This window comes from Poromitra crassiceps (genome assembly GCF_964638095.1).
Source record: "Poromitra crassiceps genome assembly, chromosome: 11".
NCBI classification, from domain to species: Eukaryota; Metazoa; Chordata; class Actinopteri; order Beryciformes; family Melamphaidae; genus Poromitra; species Poromitra crassiceps.
In genome coordinates this window covers 53,805,756-53,821,914 of record NC_139643.1, presented here as the reverse complement: position 1 = coordinate 53,821,914, position 16,159 = coordinate 53,805,756, and the positions used below count along the sequence as shown (strand labels likewise).

At 40.4% G+C, this 16,159-nt stretch overlaps 1 protein-coding gene across 1 annotated transcript in view; it reads right to left on the bottom strand.

Moving 5' to 3' along the window:
* Positions 1-347: 347 nt before the first annotated feature.
* Positions 348-16,159, bottom strand: part of arhgef2a (Rho guanine nucleotide exchange factor (GEF) 2a) — a 134,784-nt gene continuing 118,972 nt past the window's right edge. The window contains exons 21-23 of the mRNA XM_083646542.1: positions 14,167-14,367; positions 3,986-4,172; positions 348-1,378 (exon numbers count right to left, since the gene is read on the bottom strand). Of these exons, the coding sequence (XP_083502668.1) occupies positions 1,308-1,378; positions 3,986-4,172; positions 14,167-14,367 (459 nt within the window). The 3' untranslated portion in view covers positions 348-1,307. The remainder of the gene's footprint in view (positions 1,379-3,985; positions 4,173-14,166; positions 14,368-16,159) is intronic.

Here is a 16,159-nt window from a genome sequence, read left to right as displayed (position 1 = left end):
GCGTTATATTTTACATGTGCGCTAAACTGCGATGAGATTTGTTTGCGGAAATGTGAGACTGTTCCCATGCAAAAGCCCCCGCCTCGGCCATGAGAGGCAGAGCACTGCTGCTGCTGCGCGCGCCCCCGCGGCCCGGAGCTTGGGGCTCGTGCATGAGGATACGACTCTCTCCCGCCTGACTGGCCGGGAGAGAGTGCTTCCAACTCGGACTGATAATATAAACATCATCATTTGAGCTTATCCAGGTAAGATATTAATAATGTAATGACACATTCAGCGATAAACTGTCTACAATGAAGACATGTGTCAAATATGACAACGTGGTGTTCAGTATTTTAAGAGCACAGGGTTTTTGGTTGGGAATGATTTACAGCAACACAATGCCATGTCCTTCCTTTTATGATTATAGTGGCGTTTATTGATAGTATTGTGTTACATAGGAGTTGGTAGGAAAATAACAGGCGATTGTAATCAATTTACAGGTGATTAACAGGTCAAGTGACATCATGGGAATAGGCTTGGAGTTGTGAGGAGCCGAAAGGGTAGAGGGGGAGTAGGGGAGTAACTATCTTGAAATCCCATAGTCTTTGCGGACAACGTGACGTCAGGTTGTACCAAATTTCCCATTCATTTGAGGGCAAAAATATTAGATTAGCATCAAGTGGGCATGTCTGTAAAAGGGAGACTCATGGACCCACTCTCATTCAGATATATTGAGGTGAGAGGCCAAGGGACACCTTTGAAAATGGCCATGGCACTTTAATTATCCCCCTTACTGACATGGTTGGGACCAAAGGATGCCTTGAGTCTTCTAGTTTCACAATATATCAATATCTTCACTCCAGCCTTAAAGATGAGGCCGTTACAGCCTCTAAAGACGCTTATTTCAGCCGCGGATGCAGGCTTTTCATGCACATATCCACGAAACGCTCAAAACTGGTCGTGACCAACTAGTTGACAGCGACTGATTGATAAGTAATGCCCCCGGCCTAAATAGCCCAAAGACACTCAGGTTTGGTTGATTATTTTCTGCACGTTGTTCTTTTTTCAATCATCTTTTTAATATCTTCCTCCTGTTGGTCACACCCCTTTGGTCCTGTTAGCCATGCCCCTTTGGTCCAGCAGTAAAGGAAGTCGTTGAAATCGAAACAAAACTTCAGCCAAATGTAAAATAAGGCAAAAAACCCACTGCCAAAAAGCCACGAGTCAAAAGCAAAGCAAGTCAATAAATAAGAAGGGCTGCAGAAAGATGGACTGATGGACTTTGTTGTGCATTTTGGGGAGTGAAGGGAAGATAGCTAGAAGAATTAGTGATGTGAAAGTTTAGCCTGTCGAAGTTCAGCTCCACTCTCACTCTCCTCTGGGATGTCTTGAAGATCTGGAAAACACACAAGAATTCCAATGTCACTTCAGCCACTAAAATCACAAGGAAATTACATTTGTTTTGTGTCTGGCTTCAGAATTAAACATATTTCTGCTGGAAAGAGGATGTTGATGCCAGACATGGGGGGTAGTGTAGTGGTGCAGATAACCATAACAATTGTGCATTTTGTGATAAAAGCATATGTGACACTTAAAACTGTATATATATATATATATATATATATATATATATATATATATATATATATATATATATATATATATATATATATATATTGCTGGGACCCCCACTTTGACAACCCCTAACTTAAGATAAGTGTTTTTTTGAGTGGTTAATGTAAATGAGGAGCTATTGTCCACTCGCTCCTTACCTGGCTGCCTAGGTGTGAAAAACTTCTCCAACTTTAAAGGCTGATTTCTCAACTTACCCTGCATGCTATAGGGCTATACATATCTCCCGATTTGATATCACGATACTTTGGTGCCAATTCGGTATGTATTGCGATTCTACAAGTATTACAATTCAAGATTACGATTTATTGCCATTTCTGTTTCTTAGCTTTTTTGACTCTAGACCATGGGAAAAGGTTTGTCAATTGTTATGCTGCAAAATGAATTGCCCCAGTGGGGATAAATATACCTGTACTCCCTGTAATAATCCTATGATATTCCTATAGTATTCCTACAGTATTTCTATATTAATCCTATAATAGGCATATTCCTATACTACTGCTCTAATATTCCTACAGTATTCCTATAATATTCCTATATTAATCCTCATATCCAAAAACAAAGTGCCGCCACATGTCAGTTGGTCATTCTGACCATTTCAACAGCAGGACCTGGCAGGTAGCCTAATGGCCCATCCATTACGACAGATGCCAATCACCCCTCATCAAAACAACAAGTTGACGAACAATAACCAACGAAACCAACATGTTAATCCCCCCAAACACACTCGAAAACATACACTCAAGTATAGTTTGCTCTCAAAATATAACTAATTTATTCAGTCACACATGCAAAATTCGAACACTGTGACGTGAGTGATGTCAGAGCATGTGAGCGGAGTGGAGCGGTGATAATTACCGCTCCTCCCTCACGGAGCTGCCCTTTCCACCCGCTCCAGCGCTCACAGCCGCTCCGGGCCGCTCCGCTCCAGACCGCTCCCCAGTCGATACAGATTTCACCCGCTCGCACTCACCGCTCCGCTCCGCTCCTCTCAAAAGAATAAAGAAGATAAAAAGGCCAAGGTATTTTCATTTGCATCTAAACGCCTGGGCAATGGGCATTGCTCACTACAAATAACATGAGCTCAGCAGAGTCGGCTGCATGTTCGTTTTTCTTCCTTCTCATCTCGCAGCAGCTGGCAAGAAAATAGTGGGCGTGCACATGGCCACGCACTGATGCATTCGGGGTTCGAACATGTTGTGATCGAAACTGGAGCGGTACTGAGCGGGTGATCGGTGCTGCTCCATCTTTCTCTCCGGTACCGCTCTGGTCCCCCGCTCACCGCTCAAGCCAAAATCCCCCCGCTCCACTCCCCGCTCGCTCCACGCTCCGCTCCGCTCACATGCTCTGAGTGATGTCTTATGCTTTTTTAGGGTCCTTGCTACAGTGCTGTGTTAACCTTAACTTGCGGGCAAAACAATAGCAGAGTTCCCTTCTTCTCCTCCCTGGCGGCCCGCTGCATTTGCACATAATGCCCATACAGAAATGGCCCTGCCTCTGGAGTAATGTTTTCCAATTTTTGGTCCGTTTGGGCTCCTTGTGTAATAATGCTTGTATAACCCTATAGTCTCGCTGGCCAGCCTCCCCTCCCTATACCGTGAGATGAGTCTGGCGGCACAGGTCTCCATTGTGGGATTGTGATGGGCGCAGTGCAGTGCCCTTGGAAAATAGTTTCCAACAATCCAACTTGCCATTTCCAGCGTGTAGCAATGAGCTAGCGCAGGGGTGGGCAACTATTTTTCATGGGGGGCCACATGAGAAACCCAGATTGTTGCCGGGGGCCGAACAAATATTGTCATGCCGCTAGCGTGTAGGTTTTTGCCGTTAGCTTGCTAGCTATTAGCTTTGTTGTTTTCACTGAGGCGGCAGGGCACTATTTACAGCGACACAGGAGGGAGCGGAAGCCGCTCTGATTGATGATGCCAATGACAGAGCTTGTAATAAGCGGGGAGCGGACATCCGGCAGCGACTGAAATAGTCGCTCCAATGGGGAGCAGCTGTAGAGCAAGGGAGGGCTTATGCCAGTTGCCTGTTTTCGTGCAGCCAGCCTAACAACATGACGTCACATTCTGTTTCACTCTATGCATCAGTCTGGACTCTGAGCCGTCCACATCAATTTCAATGAGTGGGAGTACTTACCTTGACTTGACTTCTTGTTCATTGCAAACTGATCTGTTATCTCTGAGATGGTATGCTAATTACAGCTGAAAATTACTACAGAAATAAACAATGGACACGTTTGGAATATCTCTACAATAGAAATAAATTAACAGGTGTCTACCCGGAAGGGACCTTTGTTGTTAAAGCAACGTCACGGTGATTCGGTATTAACGCTGTCTGTTATGTTCAGTGTGTGTATGTGAGCTCTGACCTCTGGGGCTTTCCGAGCGAGCTGATGCCATCCCATCGTCCTCGTCTGAGATCACATCCACTTCCACGTCCCTGCAGTCCTGGGAAACTTCTGATTGGTGGATGCATTGCTGGGGACCTTCTGATTGGTGGATGCATTCCTGGGTGGCCAGTGGTGTGTCGACGCTGGGAGTGACCTCATTTCCTGGCTGCAGGGATAGAAACATTAAGCAAGAAATAAGGAGAGGGAGTGAACAAACGTGCTGGTCAAACACAGGAGCACGTTCAGTGAGAGGCTGATCCCACCCAGATGCACCACAGAGAGGCACAGGAAATCATTCCTGCCTGTGGCCATTTAACGCCTCACTAAGAAGAGCACCTCGTCTCTGAGACTGAGTCAGCCGATAGGTTAGCTGTGCCTTAGTTACGTCACACGTAATGTGCAATTTGATTTCCAGTAAGCACTTTTTTTTTTTTCTATTCTACTTTTATTTGATTGTATTTTATTTTATTGACTGTTTTTTACGAGAGGGAGATACTGTGTGATACTGTTATGCTGTGTTGTGTTACGTGGATATTCATGCCTGAGTGCGAGCAACTTGTTCCAATTTCCCCCCGGGGATCATTAAAGACTTTCTGATTCTGATTCTGATTCAAAGCCAGTGAGAGGGAGTCCCTGAGTTACTGTGACTAGTATGGAGATTTTCCACTATCTTTATTCAAGAAGACCATGATTTGATTTCATGTTCAGATTTGTTAAGGTTTTCCCTCAAACCCCGCCCTCACACTCACATAGCCCCCGCTTGCACTTAGATTTGCTCTGCTTGTATTCAAACTCTGTGCTTACAATCAGCTATGTAATTGCTTGGACAGATTTCCTGCCCTCGCAGTCAAACCGCTTCTGTACACTTGTGAAACGCCTGTTCTTGGATTTATTCTCTCCGCTTGGATTTTTTGCAAGTACAGTTTGAGCACAAGCAGATCAAATCTAAGCGCGAACAGGGGCTATTTGAGTGCGAGAGCAGGAAATCTGTATAACGTTGCTGTCGCGGCAGGACCCCAAATATACATTTTTTCTGATTTTTATTTTTTGTCATGAATCAATGCCACCCTTCACGGTGTATGAATGTGTACTGATTGTAAAGCGCTTTGGATAAAAGCGCTATATAAATGCAGGCCATTTACCATTTATGTGTGGGTTTTACCAAATGCAACCAATGGAAAAGCATTAAAACGAGCTTGTGAGTAATTCTCGTAACGCCATTCGCCCTCAATCTGTCAGTCAAACCTTGAAATTCATCCCCTACCTCCGTCTGTAAACCCCCAGCCCCCCCCCCCCCCCCACGCAGGACACTAAACCCGGAAAAGACACACGGCAGACACGCTGTGTATTTCTGATATCATTTTGTTTAATCCTGGCTTCCTCTGACATGAATAGATCAATAAAATGTTTTCCAGGCATTCCTACCCATACGGAAGAGGCATATATACACATATATGTAGTAAACATACATGTAGTATATGTTCATATAAGTATTCGACATATATCCACATATATATCCAGGATATATGTGCATATATGTGCATATGTATCACAATATATGAACATATATGGAATTGGAACGTTTCATATATGGTCCATATATGTTAGTCCTATATAATTATATATGTGCATACATGTATAGATTGTATATGGACACATATGGTAATTAATTATATGTACATTTGTATGCATTGACACTATACGGACATATATGCTTAATACATATAAAACTATATATGAATAATAACTATAGGCTACATACATATATGTTTTATTTTATATGAACATATATGACTATTACCTGTGTATAACTGTATGTATTTACCTGTATTCGACATATATCCACCTATATATCCAGGATATGCGTGCATATATGTGCATATATATCACAATATATGAACATGTATGGAATTGGAACGTTTCATATATGGTCCATATATGTTTGTCCTTTATAATTATATATGTGCATACATGTATAGATTGTATATGGACACATATGGCAATTAATTATATGTACATTTGTATGCATTGACAGTATACGGGCATATATGGTTAATACATATATAACTATATATGAATAATAACTATACATACATATGTTTTATTTTATATGAACATATAATACTATTACCTGTGTATAACTGTATGTATTTATCTGTATTCGACATATATCCACCTATATATCCAGGATAGATGTGCATATATGTGCATATATATCACAATATATGAACATGTATGGAATTGGAACGTTTCATATATGGTCCATATATGTTTGTCCTATATAATTATATATGTGCATACATGTATAGATTGTATATGGACACATATGGCAATTAATTATATGTACATTTGTATGCATTGACACTATACGGGCATATATGGTTAATACATATAAAACTATATATGAATAATAACTATACATACATATATGTTTTATTTTATATGAACATATATGACTATTACCTGTGTATAACTGTATGTATTTATCTCTATTCGACATATATCCACCTATATATCCAGGATATATGTGCATACATATATCACAATATATGAACATGTATGCACATATCTCTTAATTAAAAGAGATGTAATTTTCCAAATTATTTTTGATTGAACAACATCTCAGAAGTGAAACCCACCATGAAAATGGTTAGTTTTGTGCAAGACTTCCAGCACTACTGGATATTTTCAAGGTTTGTCCAGTGTGCATGAGATTGAAAAATAAGGGTTTTTTGACAGTGGAGTCATTAAAATGCCCCACAGTCTATATTATGGTTTTAGTGTAAACATTATATATTATATATGATTTAGAAGCTCATCGTAAAGCTGATTCCAAATATATAATTTAAAAGCTTCATAAATTAAATCCTGTGGAGTTATTAACCATATTAGATCCCTAATCTCTGCCCCAAATGCATCATGGGACTTCCATGCAAATTCTGGAGAAATGTTCACGCCCCCTCCAACCAGTCTCTCTGCTGCACCCTGGATTACTTACATGAACATAGATGATCACATGTATGAGAATACTCATATATGTTAATTGCTTATATGAGCATACCTGCTGACATATGTCAGTAAAGTCATGTTAATTGCTGATATACACATATATGTAGACATATGTAAGTAAAGTCTTCTATGTTAATTGCTGATATACACATATATGTAGACATATGTAAGTTTAACCCTATATGTTCAATGCGTACACAAACATATATGATTACATGTATGAGAATATCTGCATATGTTAACTGATTATATGAGCATATATGTTGACATACATAATAGTAATCATATATGTTTAATGCTTATACGAACACATATTTTGATATGGAAGAGAATAACATATATGTGTGTTGCTTGTATTTGCATATATGCGGAAATATGTAGAAATATTCTTATATGTTAATTGCTTATATGTACATATATCTAAACATATGCGAGAATAACCCTGTATGTCCATTACTTGTATGAACATATATGATCACATGTATGAGAATACTCATATGTTAATTGCTTATATGAGCAAACATGCTTGCATATGTAAGTAAATTCTTATGTTAATTGCTGATATGCACATATATGTAGACATATGTAAGTTTAACCCTATATGTTCAATGCTTACACAAACATATATGATTACATGTATGCGAACATCCGCATATGTTAATTGATTATATGAGCATATATGTTGACATACGTAATAATAATCATATATGTTTAATGCTTAAATGCACACATATTTTGATATGCAAGAGAATAACATATATGTGTGTTGCTTGTATTTGCATATACGCAGAAATATGTAGAAACATTCTTATATGTTAATTGCTTATATGTACATATATCTAAACATAATAGAATAACCTTGTATGTCCATTACTTGCATGAACATATATGATCACAAGTATGACAATACTCATATATGTTAATTGCTTATATGAGCATACATGCTTACATATGTAAGTAAATTCTTATATGGTAATTGCTGATATGCACATATATGTAGACATATGTAAGTTTAACCCTATATGTTCAATGCTTACACAAACATATATGATTACATGTATGCGAACATCCGCATATGTTAATTGATTATATGAGCATATATGTTGACATACGTAATAATAATCATATATGTTTAATGCTTATATGCACACATATTTTGATATGCAAGAGAATAACATATATGTGTGTTGCTTGCATTTGCATATATGCGGAAATATGTAGAAATATTCTTATATGTTAATTGCTTATATGTACATATATCTAAACATATGCAATAATAACCCTGTATGTCCATTACTTGCATGCACATATATGATCACATGTATGAGAATACTCATATATGTTAATTGCTTATATGAGCATACATGCTTACATATGTAAGTAAATTCTTATATGTTAATTGCTGATATGCACATATGTGTAGACATATGTAAGTTTAATCCTATATGTTCAATGCTTACACAAACATATATGATTACATGTATGCGAACATCCGCATATGTTAATTGATTATATGAGCATATATGTTGACATACGTAATAATAATCATATATGTTTAATGCTTAAATGCACACATATTTTGATATGCAAGAGAATAACATATATGTGTGTTGCTTGTATTTGCATATACGCAGAAATATGTAGAAACATTCTTAATATGTTAATTGCTTATATGTACATATATCTAAACATAATAGAATAACCCTGTATGTCCATTACTTGCATGAACATATATGATCACATGTATGACAATACTCATATATGTTAATTGCTTATATGAGCATACATGCTTACATATGTAAGTAAATTCTTATATGTTAATTGCTGATATGCACATATGTGTAGACATAGGTAAGTTTAACCCTATATGTTCAATGCTTACACAAACATATATGATTACATGTATGCGAACATCCGCATATGTTAATTGATTATATGAGCATATATGTTGACATACGTAATAATAATCATATATGTGTAATGCTTATATGCACACATATTTTGATATGCAAGAGAATAACATATATGTGTGTTGCTTGTATTTGCATATATGCGGAAATATGTAGAAATATTCTTATATGTTAATTGCTTATATGTACATATATCTAAACATATGCAAGAATAACCCTATATGTCCATTACTTACATGAGCATATATGATCACATGTATGGGAGTACTCATATATGTTAATTGCTTATATGAGCATACATGCTTACATATGTAAGTAAATTCTTATATGGTAATTGCTGATATGCACATATATGTAGGCATATGTAAGTTTAACCCTATATGTTCAATGCTTACACAAACATATATGATTACATGTATGCGAACATCCGCATATGTGAATTGATTATATGAGCATATATGTTGACATACGTAATAATAATCATATATGTTTAATGCTCATATGCACACATATTTTGATATGCAAGAGAATAACATATATGTGTGTTGCTTGCATTTGCATATATGCGGAAATATGTAGAAATATTCTTATATGTTAATTGCTTATATGTACATATATCTAAACATATGCAAGAATAACCCTGTATGTCCATTACTTGCATTAACATATATGATCACATGTATGAGAATACTCATATATGTTAATTGCTTATATGAGCATACATGCTTACATATGTAAGTAAATTCTTATATGTTAATTGCTGATATGCACATATGTGTAGACATATGTAAGTTTAACCCTATATGTTCAATGCTTACACAAACATATATGATTACATGTATGCGAACATCCGCATATGTTAATTGATTATATGAGCATATATGTTGACATACGTAATAATAATCATATATGTTTAATGCTCATATGCACACATATATTGATATGCAAGAGAATAACATATATGTGTGTTGCTTGTATTTGCATATATGCGGAAATATGTCGAAATATTCTTATATGTTAATTGCTTATATGTACATATATCTAAACATATGCTAGAATAATCCTATATGTCCATTACTTACATGAGCATATATGATCACATGTATGGGAGTACTCATATATGTTAATTGCCTATATGATCATATATGTCAATTTATATTTGGATCACATATATGATCCTCACATATATATGCATATATCTCAGGTGGGTTTGTATGCAAAGTGCATACATGTACATGTATGTGACATATGTGGACCTTGTGTCGGATGTATGTCCATATATGTGTATATATGCCTCTTCCGTATGGGTAGTGTGGCGATCTGCCATAAACAGTTATTGCATCATTCATCATTTCATCCATTCAATTCACACCCTGTCACACCTTCGTTGTTCAGCCAATGGCTGTCATGCATGAACGGAGGTTAATTCCTTCTGTCCCTTTAACATGGTGACGCAAACGTCAAGATGGCGGCATAGCAGTTTTACTCACTGGGAGGAGAGGCCACATCCGTCTGCTCAGTACGTGTAGTTGTCCGTGTTACTGTTTGTTCTCGTGAGTTAATCCACGGTCGGCAGGAGAAAACTCGGACCTACGTCCTTCATTTATTGGGAAGAGCGATTACTCTGAACCTAATTTTTTGTTAAAGTACTATTGAAGCATTTTCTGTTGGAACTGACTATTTCTGTGGATTACTGAACATTATTGGATTATTGGACGGCCTGTAAAGGACATTTTATTTTGGGTTTGGCTTCAATATACACTTTTTCCTGAACTCTATGTGTCTTGCTGGTTGTGTGCAGTGTTGGTTTATTGAGTGCTGTTGCTGGGTGTGTTGGATTTATGCAATGTGGGTTCATGACAAAGTGAAGAGATATTGTGTTCATGTATCCATGTAGGGGTTTGACCTTGAAAAACTATAATCTAAAATATTTGTCGGAATTAACCCCGGCTGGCACCCCGCAACTTCAAGGCGATCTGCTACACTAGGCTGCAAACTTGTTTTAACATGCAAATCGGAGTGGTTTCTGACGAGAATAAAGTAATGTTAACGTTACGTTATGTCAGATTGTTCTCATCCCCATCCCAAAGCCTTCGCCTCGGACATGAGAGGCTGGGGAGCACGGCTGCGTGCACCCCGCGGACTGGAGCTTTCGGCTCGTGCATGTGCATACCAGAGGGGAGGCGGCGTTAGCAACTATCCTATCCTTATAAGAATGTGAAGTGTCTGTGTGTGTGAGCAGAATTGTGTTCGGCCACAGCTATGCCATTTTACATGCAATCTGGCCGAATGTTTCTGGAAGTGTAAAGAGAACCCCTGCGGGTGACCTAACGGAGCTGGAGTTTTTAATTAGGTAATTCGGGCCGATTAATTGCATAATGATTGCCCTAATTACCTAATGATGTGATGTCACTTGAGCAATGATGACATCATCACTGATGACATGATTCACTGATGACATCTTTGAGTGCTTGGGTGACATCACGTCGCCATCAGAACTCTCCCATACCATACCTTACTAGATTACTGAACCACCATACCCCATAACATGTCCTGTTGGTCTCGTCTCCTTTTATTTATGACTGAAAGCTCTATTTTAATTTGTAGCTATGTACTTATGTCTGTATTTTAACCTGTGATATTTATATTTTAGCAGGGCTCATGTTTGATTTTTAACCTGTAGTGTAAATTGGTCATTAATTCAGTCTACTGACTGCTATGTGCCAAATAAAGTACTACTAGTACTACTACTACTACCTTATCAAATACAGTTGTAGTACCTCAACCTCTGATTGTGTTTCCACTTCCGGTGGTCACGGCGCGAAAAACAACAGAAGAAGGAAGTTGTTTTTGTAGCAGACAGCGGTACCAAAAGAACGTACTTTGAGCTCGGTAATAGCAAGCAAGCGAAGTCAACCAGGTTAGACAGATAATGTAATCGACAAAAAGTGATTGCCGCTGTCCAGGTTAGATAACATTACATCTAACTTCACTAGCAAGGACCACACCACAACAATATATCATTTAGAAGTTTAATGAAGATTGAAATGTGTATACTTGAGGTGCATGTGAGGGTGCATGGAGATGTCATGCGTTGACTTCTGTCTGGTCTGGGAGGAGGAATTGAAGACCGGGCAGAGGGAGACTCAGTGTTGGGGGTTCCGTCTTGGCATGTGCTGCCCGAGCGGATTGCTTCTTAGGCGTGTTTACGTCCGAGCTGATTTCAGACCCCCCCCCAGACAGATCCTGGGAATGAGACATGAGAGAGACATGCACCGGATTTGACATGAAGGAATGAGGATGTTAGGAGGGTGACGGTAGGGATGAGGGGATGAAGGGATGAGGGTAGGAATGAGGGATGAAGGGATAGGGGTTGGGATGAGGGATGAAGGGAAGGGAGGGTGAACTGAGACGATCTGAGACAAACAGGGCAGGACAGGTTCACCAGGTATATGTAACCTGCCAGGTAATTGAGGTGTATCAGAAGTACATATTAAGTGAAAGGGGAAACAATGAAATAACATAACAAAACAGCTGTCATTTGCTTTATTCCTCCTTGAAGGTACTACTTGTATGACACTTTATTTCGATGCAGCCTCTTCCACAGCAGGTGCAGACAAGAGCTGTAAGGTTAGATAAGACAGGGGACCAAACGTTAATGTTGTCAACAGAGTTATAGTTACAGCCCTACTGGAAACTATTCCTACATAATATGAAATGCTAGAGCTTGCTTGAGATTAACAAATCAACAGTAAAGGCCCCTTCACACTTGGAACTATAAAGTGAACTATAAACAGCTGTTATTTATCATAATGTACTGTCCATGACTTAAGTTCACGGGAAATAGGCTACACCACACCATGTACACAGAACATGTAGATTCTGACTGCACTGTTATAACTAATACCTCTTGTTGCAGTGAAGTTTCATAATGGATTGCTGAAGGTCTAACTGTGAGATTAAGCTGTTGTTGGGCCAGACTTTAACGTATTTTTTCCATCTTCAACTTAACCAAAATGTGGCCTAAGGGCCTAAGTGAAAGAGAAGATGTAATGACTAAATGTGATTTTCTTTTCTGGAAATGTTAACATACTTGCTGTAGCTCGTTGAGATCAGCCGGAGCCCACTAACTTCCTTAATTTTATGGACGTAGCGCTCCTTGGCTTCATTGTTGAACTCTTGGTAAGGAATCTGATGCCAGGATATTTCACCACTTTGCTTTGATCAAGGCCTCTGGACTCACATACACTTATAACTGTTTTCATTTTACTTTCGCTATCGCCATTTCCCTGTATAGCCATAGTAGTAGCTAACTCTGAGAGACAAAATACTAATGCTTACTCTGATGCAGCCATTACACGTCATTGACAAAGACGCACTCTCTGATTGGCAGATCATGGCAGGAGCTGATGGTGGGTCACGTCTTCACTCATTGGCTGCAATTCTGCGATTGAAATTGCCTCATGTGGGAAATTGCTCTCAATAGGCAAACTGCCAGACGAAACATAGTCTGTGATGTCACGTTGAAGGATGGGTTCACCCAGGTGAGCGCAATTCAGCAATTGTGGACTGCGCATGCCAATAGAGCAGGCGAGGCCACACAGCAGCCGAGCTGTGGGTGAGGCCACATAGCGGCTGAGCTGCATATGTGAGCCCACACAGCAGGCGAGCTGCAGGGCGGGTGGGCCTGCGCAGCGGGCGAGCCTAGGAATCGAGTGTGCATAGCGTGCAAGATTTCCCCCCCCCCCCCCGGATTTTTTTATCCAATTTTTTTGGTGGGCACTCGAGGACATGCGGACGGGCACGCACTCCTTCAGCGTTCACAGCGTCCCAGGTGAGAACCGAACCCAGGACCTTCGAGCTGTGAGGCGACAGCGCTTACCACTGCACCACCGTACCCCCTCGCATGCGAGATTTCTAATTAGTAAAAATTTCCTTAACATTAATGCACACACATACACAAAAACAAAGATTGTTGAGTCCCAACTCTCAAGTCACTGTGTGTGCGACTTAAGTGCGACTCGAGTGCAAGTCACAAGTCCAAGACCCCATCTCTGTTTTGGCATGTTGACTGTTGGTTGCCACCTTGTTATAACGCAGCCCAACCCCCCCATCCCCCCCCCCCCCCCGGCCTTCCTCCAGAACCAGGGTCTGGGGCTTGGCGTAAATGCAGCATGGTCCTGGAAGAGTTTGTGCAGGCAACCTTCCATGGATAAGCAAATGTTTAAACATGGTTATTACCTGAGCAGTGTGCTCCCCCTGCTGGTTGGCCCGGGCCCTGTGGCTGTTCCTCCTGCGGACCTCGGCCTGTCGCAGCCTCAGCAGCTCCTCCTGCAGGAGGCTGTGCTGTCTCTGCAGCAGGGCCAGCTCCCCAGGCCAGGCTCCCCCTGCTGGCACCCAGGGGAACAGCTCCAAGATGGAGTCCTGTTTAATGACGGCACCCTGCACAAGGTGAAGTTAAGTTAAGTTGTTAAGTTAACCCAGGGGAACAGCTCCAATATGGAGTCCTGGGGCCTGTACCACAAAGCAAGATTAGTGGCTTAGTGAGGTAACTTCAGGTACCCTGGGTTTGCCATCTTACGATGCTAGTTCACTTCTTACTGAGACAGATCTCCATGGCAACTCATGCTGCATGGCTAACCTGCTCTGGGGCAGGTCAACTTCAGAGGATGAGATCAAAACGCATGAAAGACCCACCTTCTGACAATCAGCTCTCTGGAAACATAGAGTCACCATTCATATAGACCACTTTTGTGTTTGCAAACAGTCATTATGTATTTTCATGGGCGGAGCTGAACTGGTGGCAGAAAGTGAACCGTACTCACTGAAAGGATGGTCTAGGATCCAAATAAATGGCCAAAGAGGCAATGCCGGACATCGTCATATAGCCAGTGGGAAAGCTCAGTGTCTACATGGCGGAGTTGCGTACAAGACATTTATTTTTCCTTATTCCAGGAATCTCTACAGCTTGTATCATACTTGTAGAGAGTATTGAAGGCAATAGTTGATTTGTGTTTGACAACAGCGGTGCCGCCATTTTGGCATGAAAAAAAGCCTCAATGGCAATGGGACAATAGTACAGAACCATAACAGCCAATCAGAGGTGTCTCTTTCAGGCCAAAATTGTGGATTTGGTGTGCGCTGATGTTGCAATGGAACAACCTATTAGCCTTCTGTTCTTATCAATGTAGGTTTCCTGCAACCACAGACGTAACCCTGTGACGTCCACTCCAAATTGGTCTAGGATCCCCATATGAAAAATGTATTGCATTCAAATGAAAAAAATATATAAAACAAAAAAAGATTAATGCTCCTGTTGAATTAAACATGCGATAGAAAGATGCGATTAATCACGATTAACTATAGTTAATCGCAAGATTAATCGCGATTAAGAAAATGTATCGTTTGACAGCCCTAATATATATATACAGTATATCTCACTTTTTAGGGCCGGCAGGGCCTATATGATCCCCTCTGTCGCGAGCACATAATGCACGACTCCACACACGGTCACGCCTCAGTGGCGGCCGGCCACTAGAGGGCGCCGCCCCACCTACCCCTGCCCGCCCTGGTACAACAGTACCGCGATACCCTGACGTTAAAAAGGATACTATACCACGTTAATTTACTACCGGTACTTTTAAAAATGACATGAGTTGCGTTGCATCGATGTGCCACCGTCTGTTTCTCCACCGGAGTCTGTGTGCTGCAGCTTTGCTCTGTCTGTTTCAACTCCCTGTGGGCGTGCCAAGTCCGCCCTCCCCTGTCTCACTGACACTCCACTCTCCAGTCCTCATGCAGTGTTGCCAACTTGGCGACTTTGTCGATAGATTTAGCTACTTTTCAGACCCACATGGTGACTTCATTTCTCAAAGGCGACTAGCGACAAATCTGGCGACTTTTTCTGACCATGCAAGCAACGTTAATGTGTTGAATCTCTACGGATTTTGCCTGTAAATTGTGTGCGGGGTGCTGCTGCAGCGGGTGCTGCTGGCACCCGCTCCCTCCCTCTCTCTCTCCTTCTCTCTGCCTGTCTGTGTCTGACAAAGCTGTCCGTCTGTAAAACGATGTTTACACAGGCAAAAGGGAGACAACACGTCCACTTGACTTGCCAAAGCATCTCTCCAACAGACGATCCAACTAGTACAAAGTGTGACAGTTTAGCGAATGTGATAACGTCAAGTCAAGTGAGTGTGATTTATTTTGTGAGAAGCAAACTTCTTTCAGCGTCATT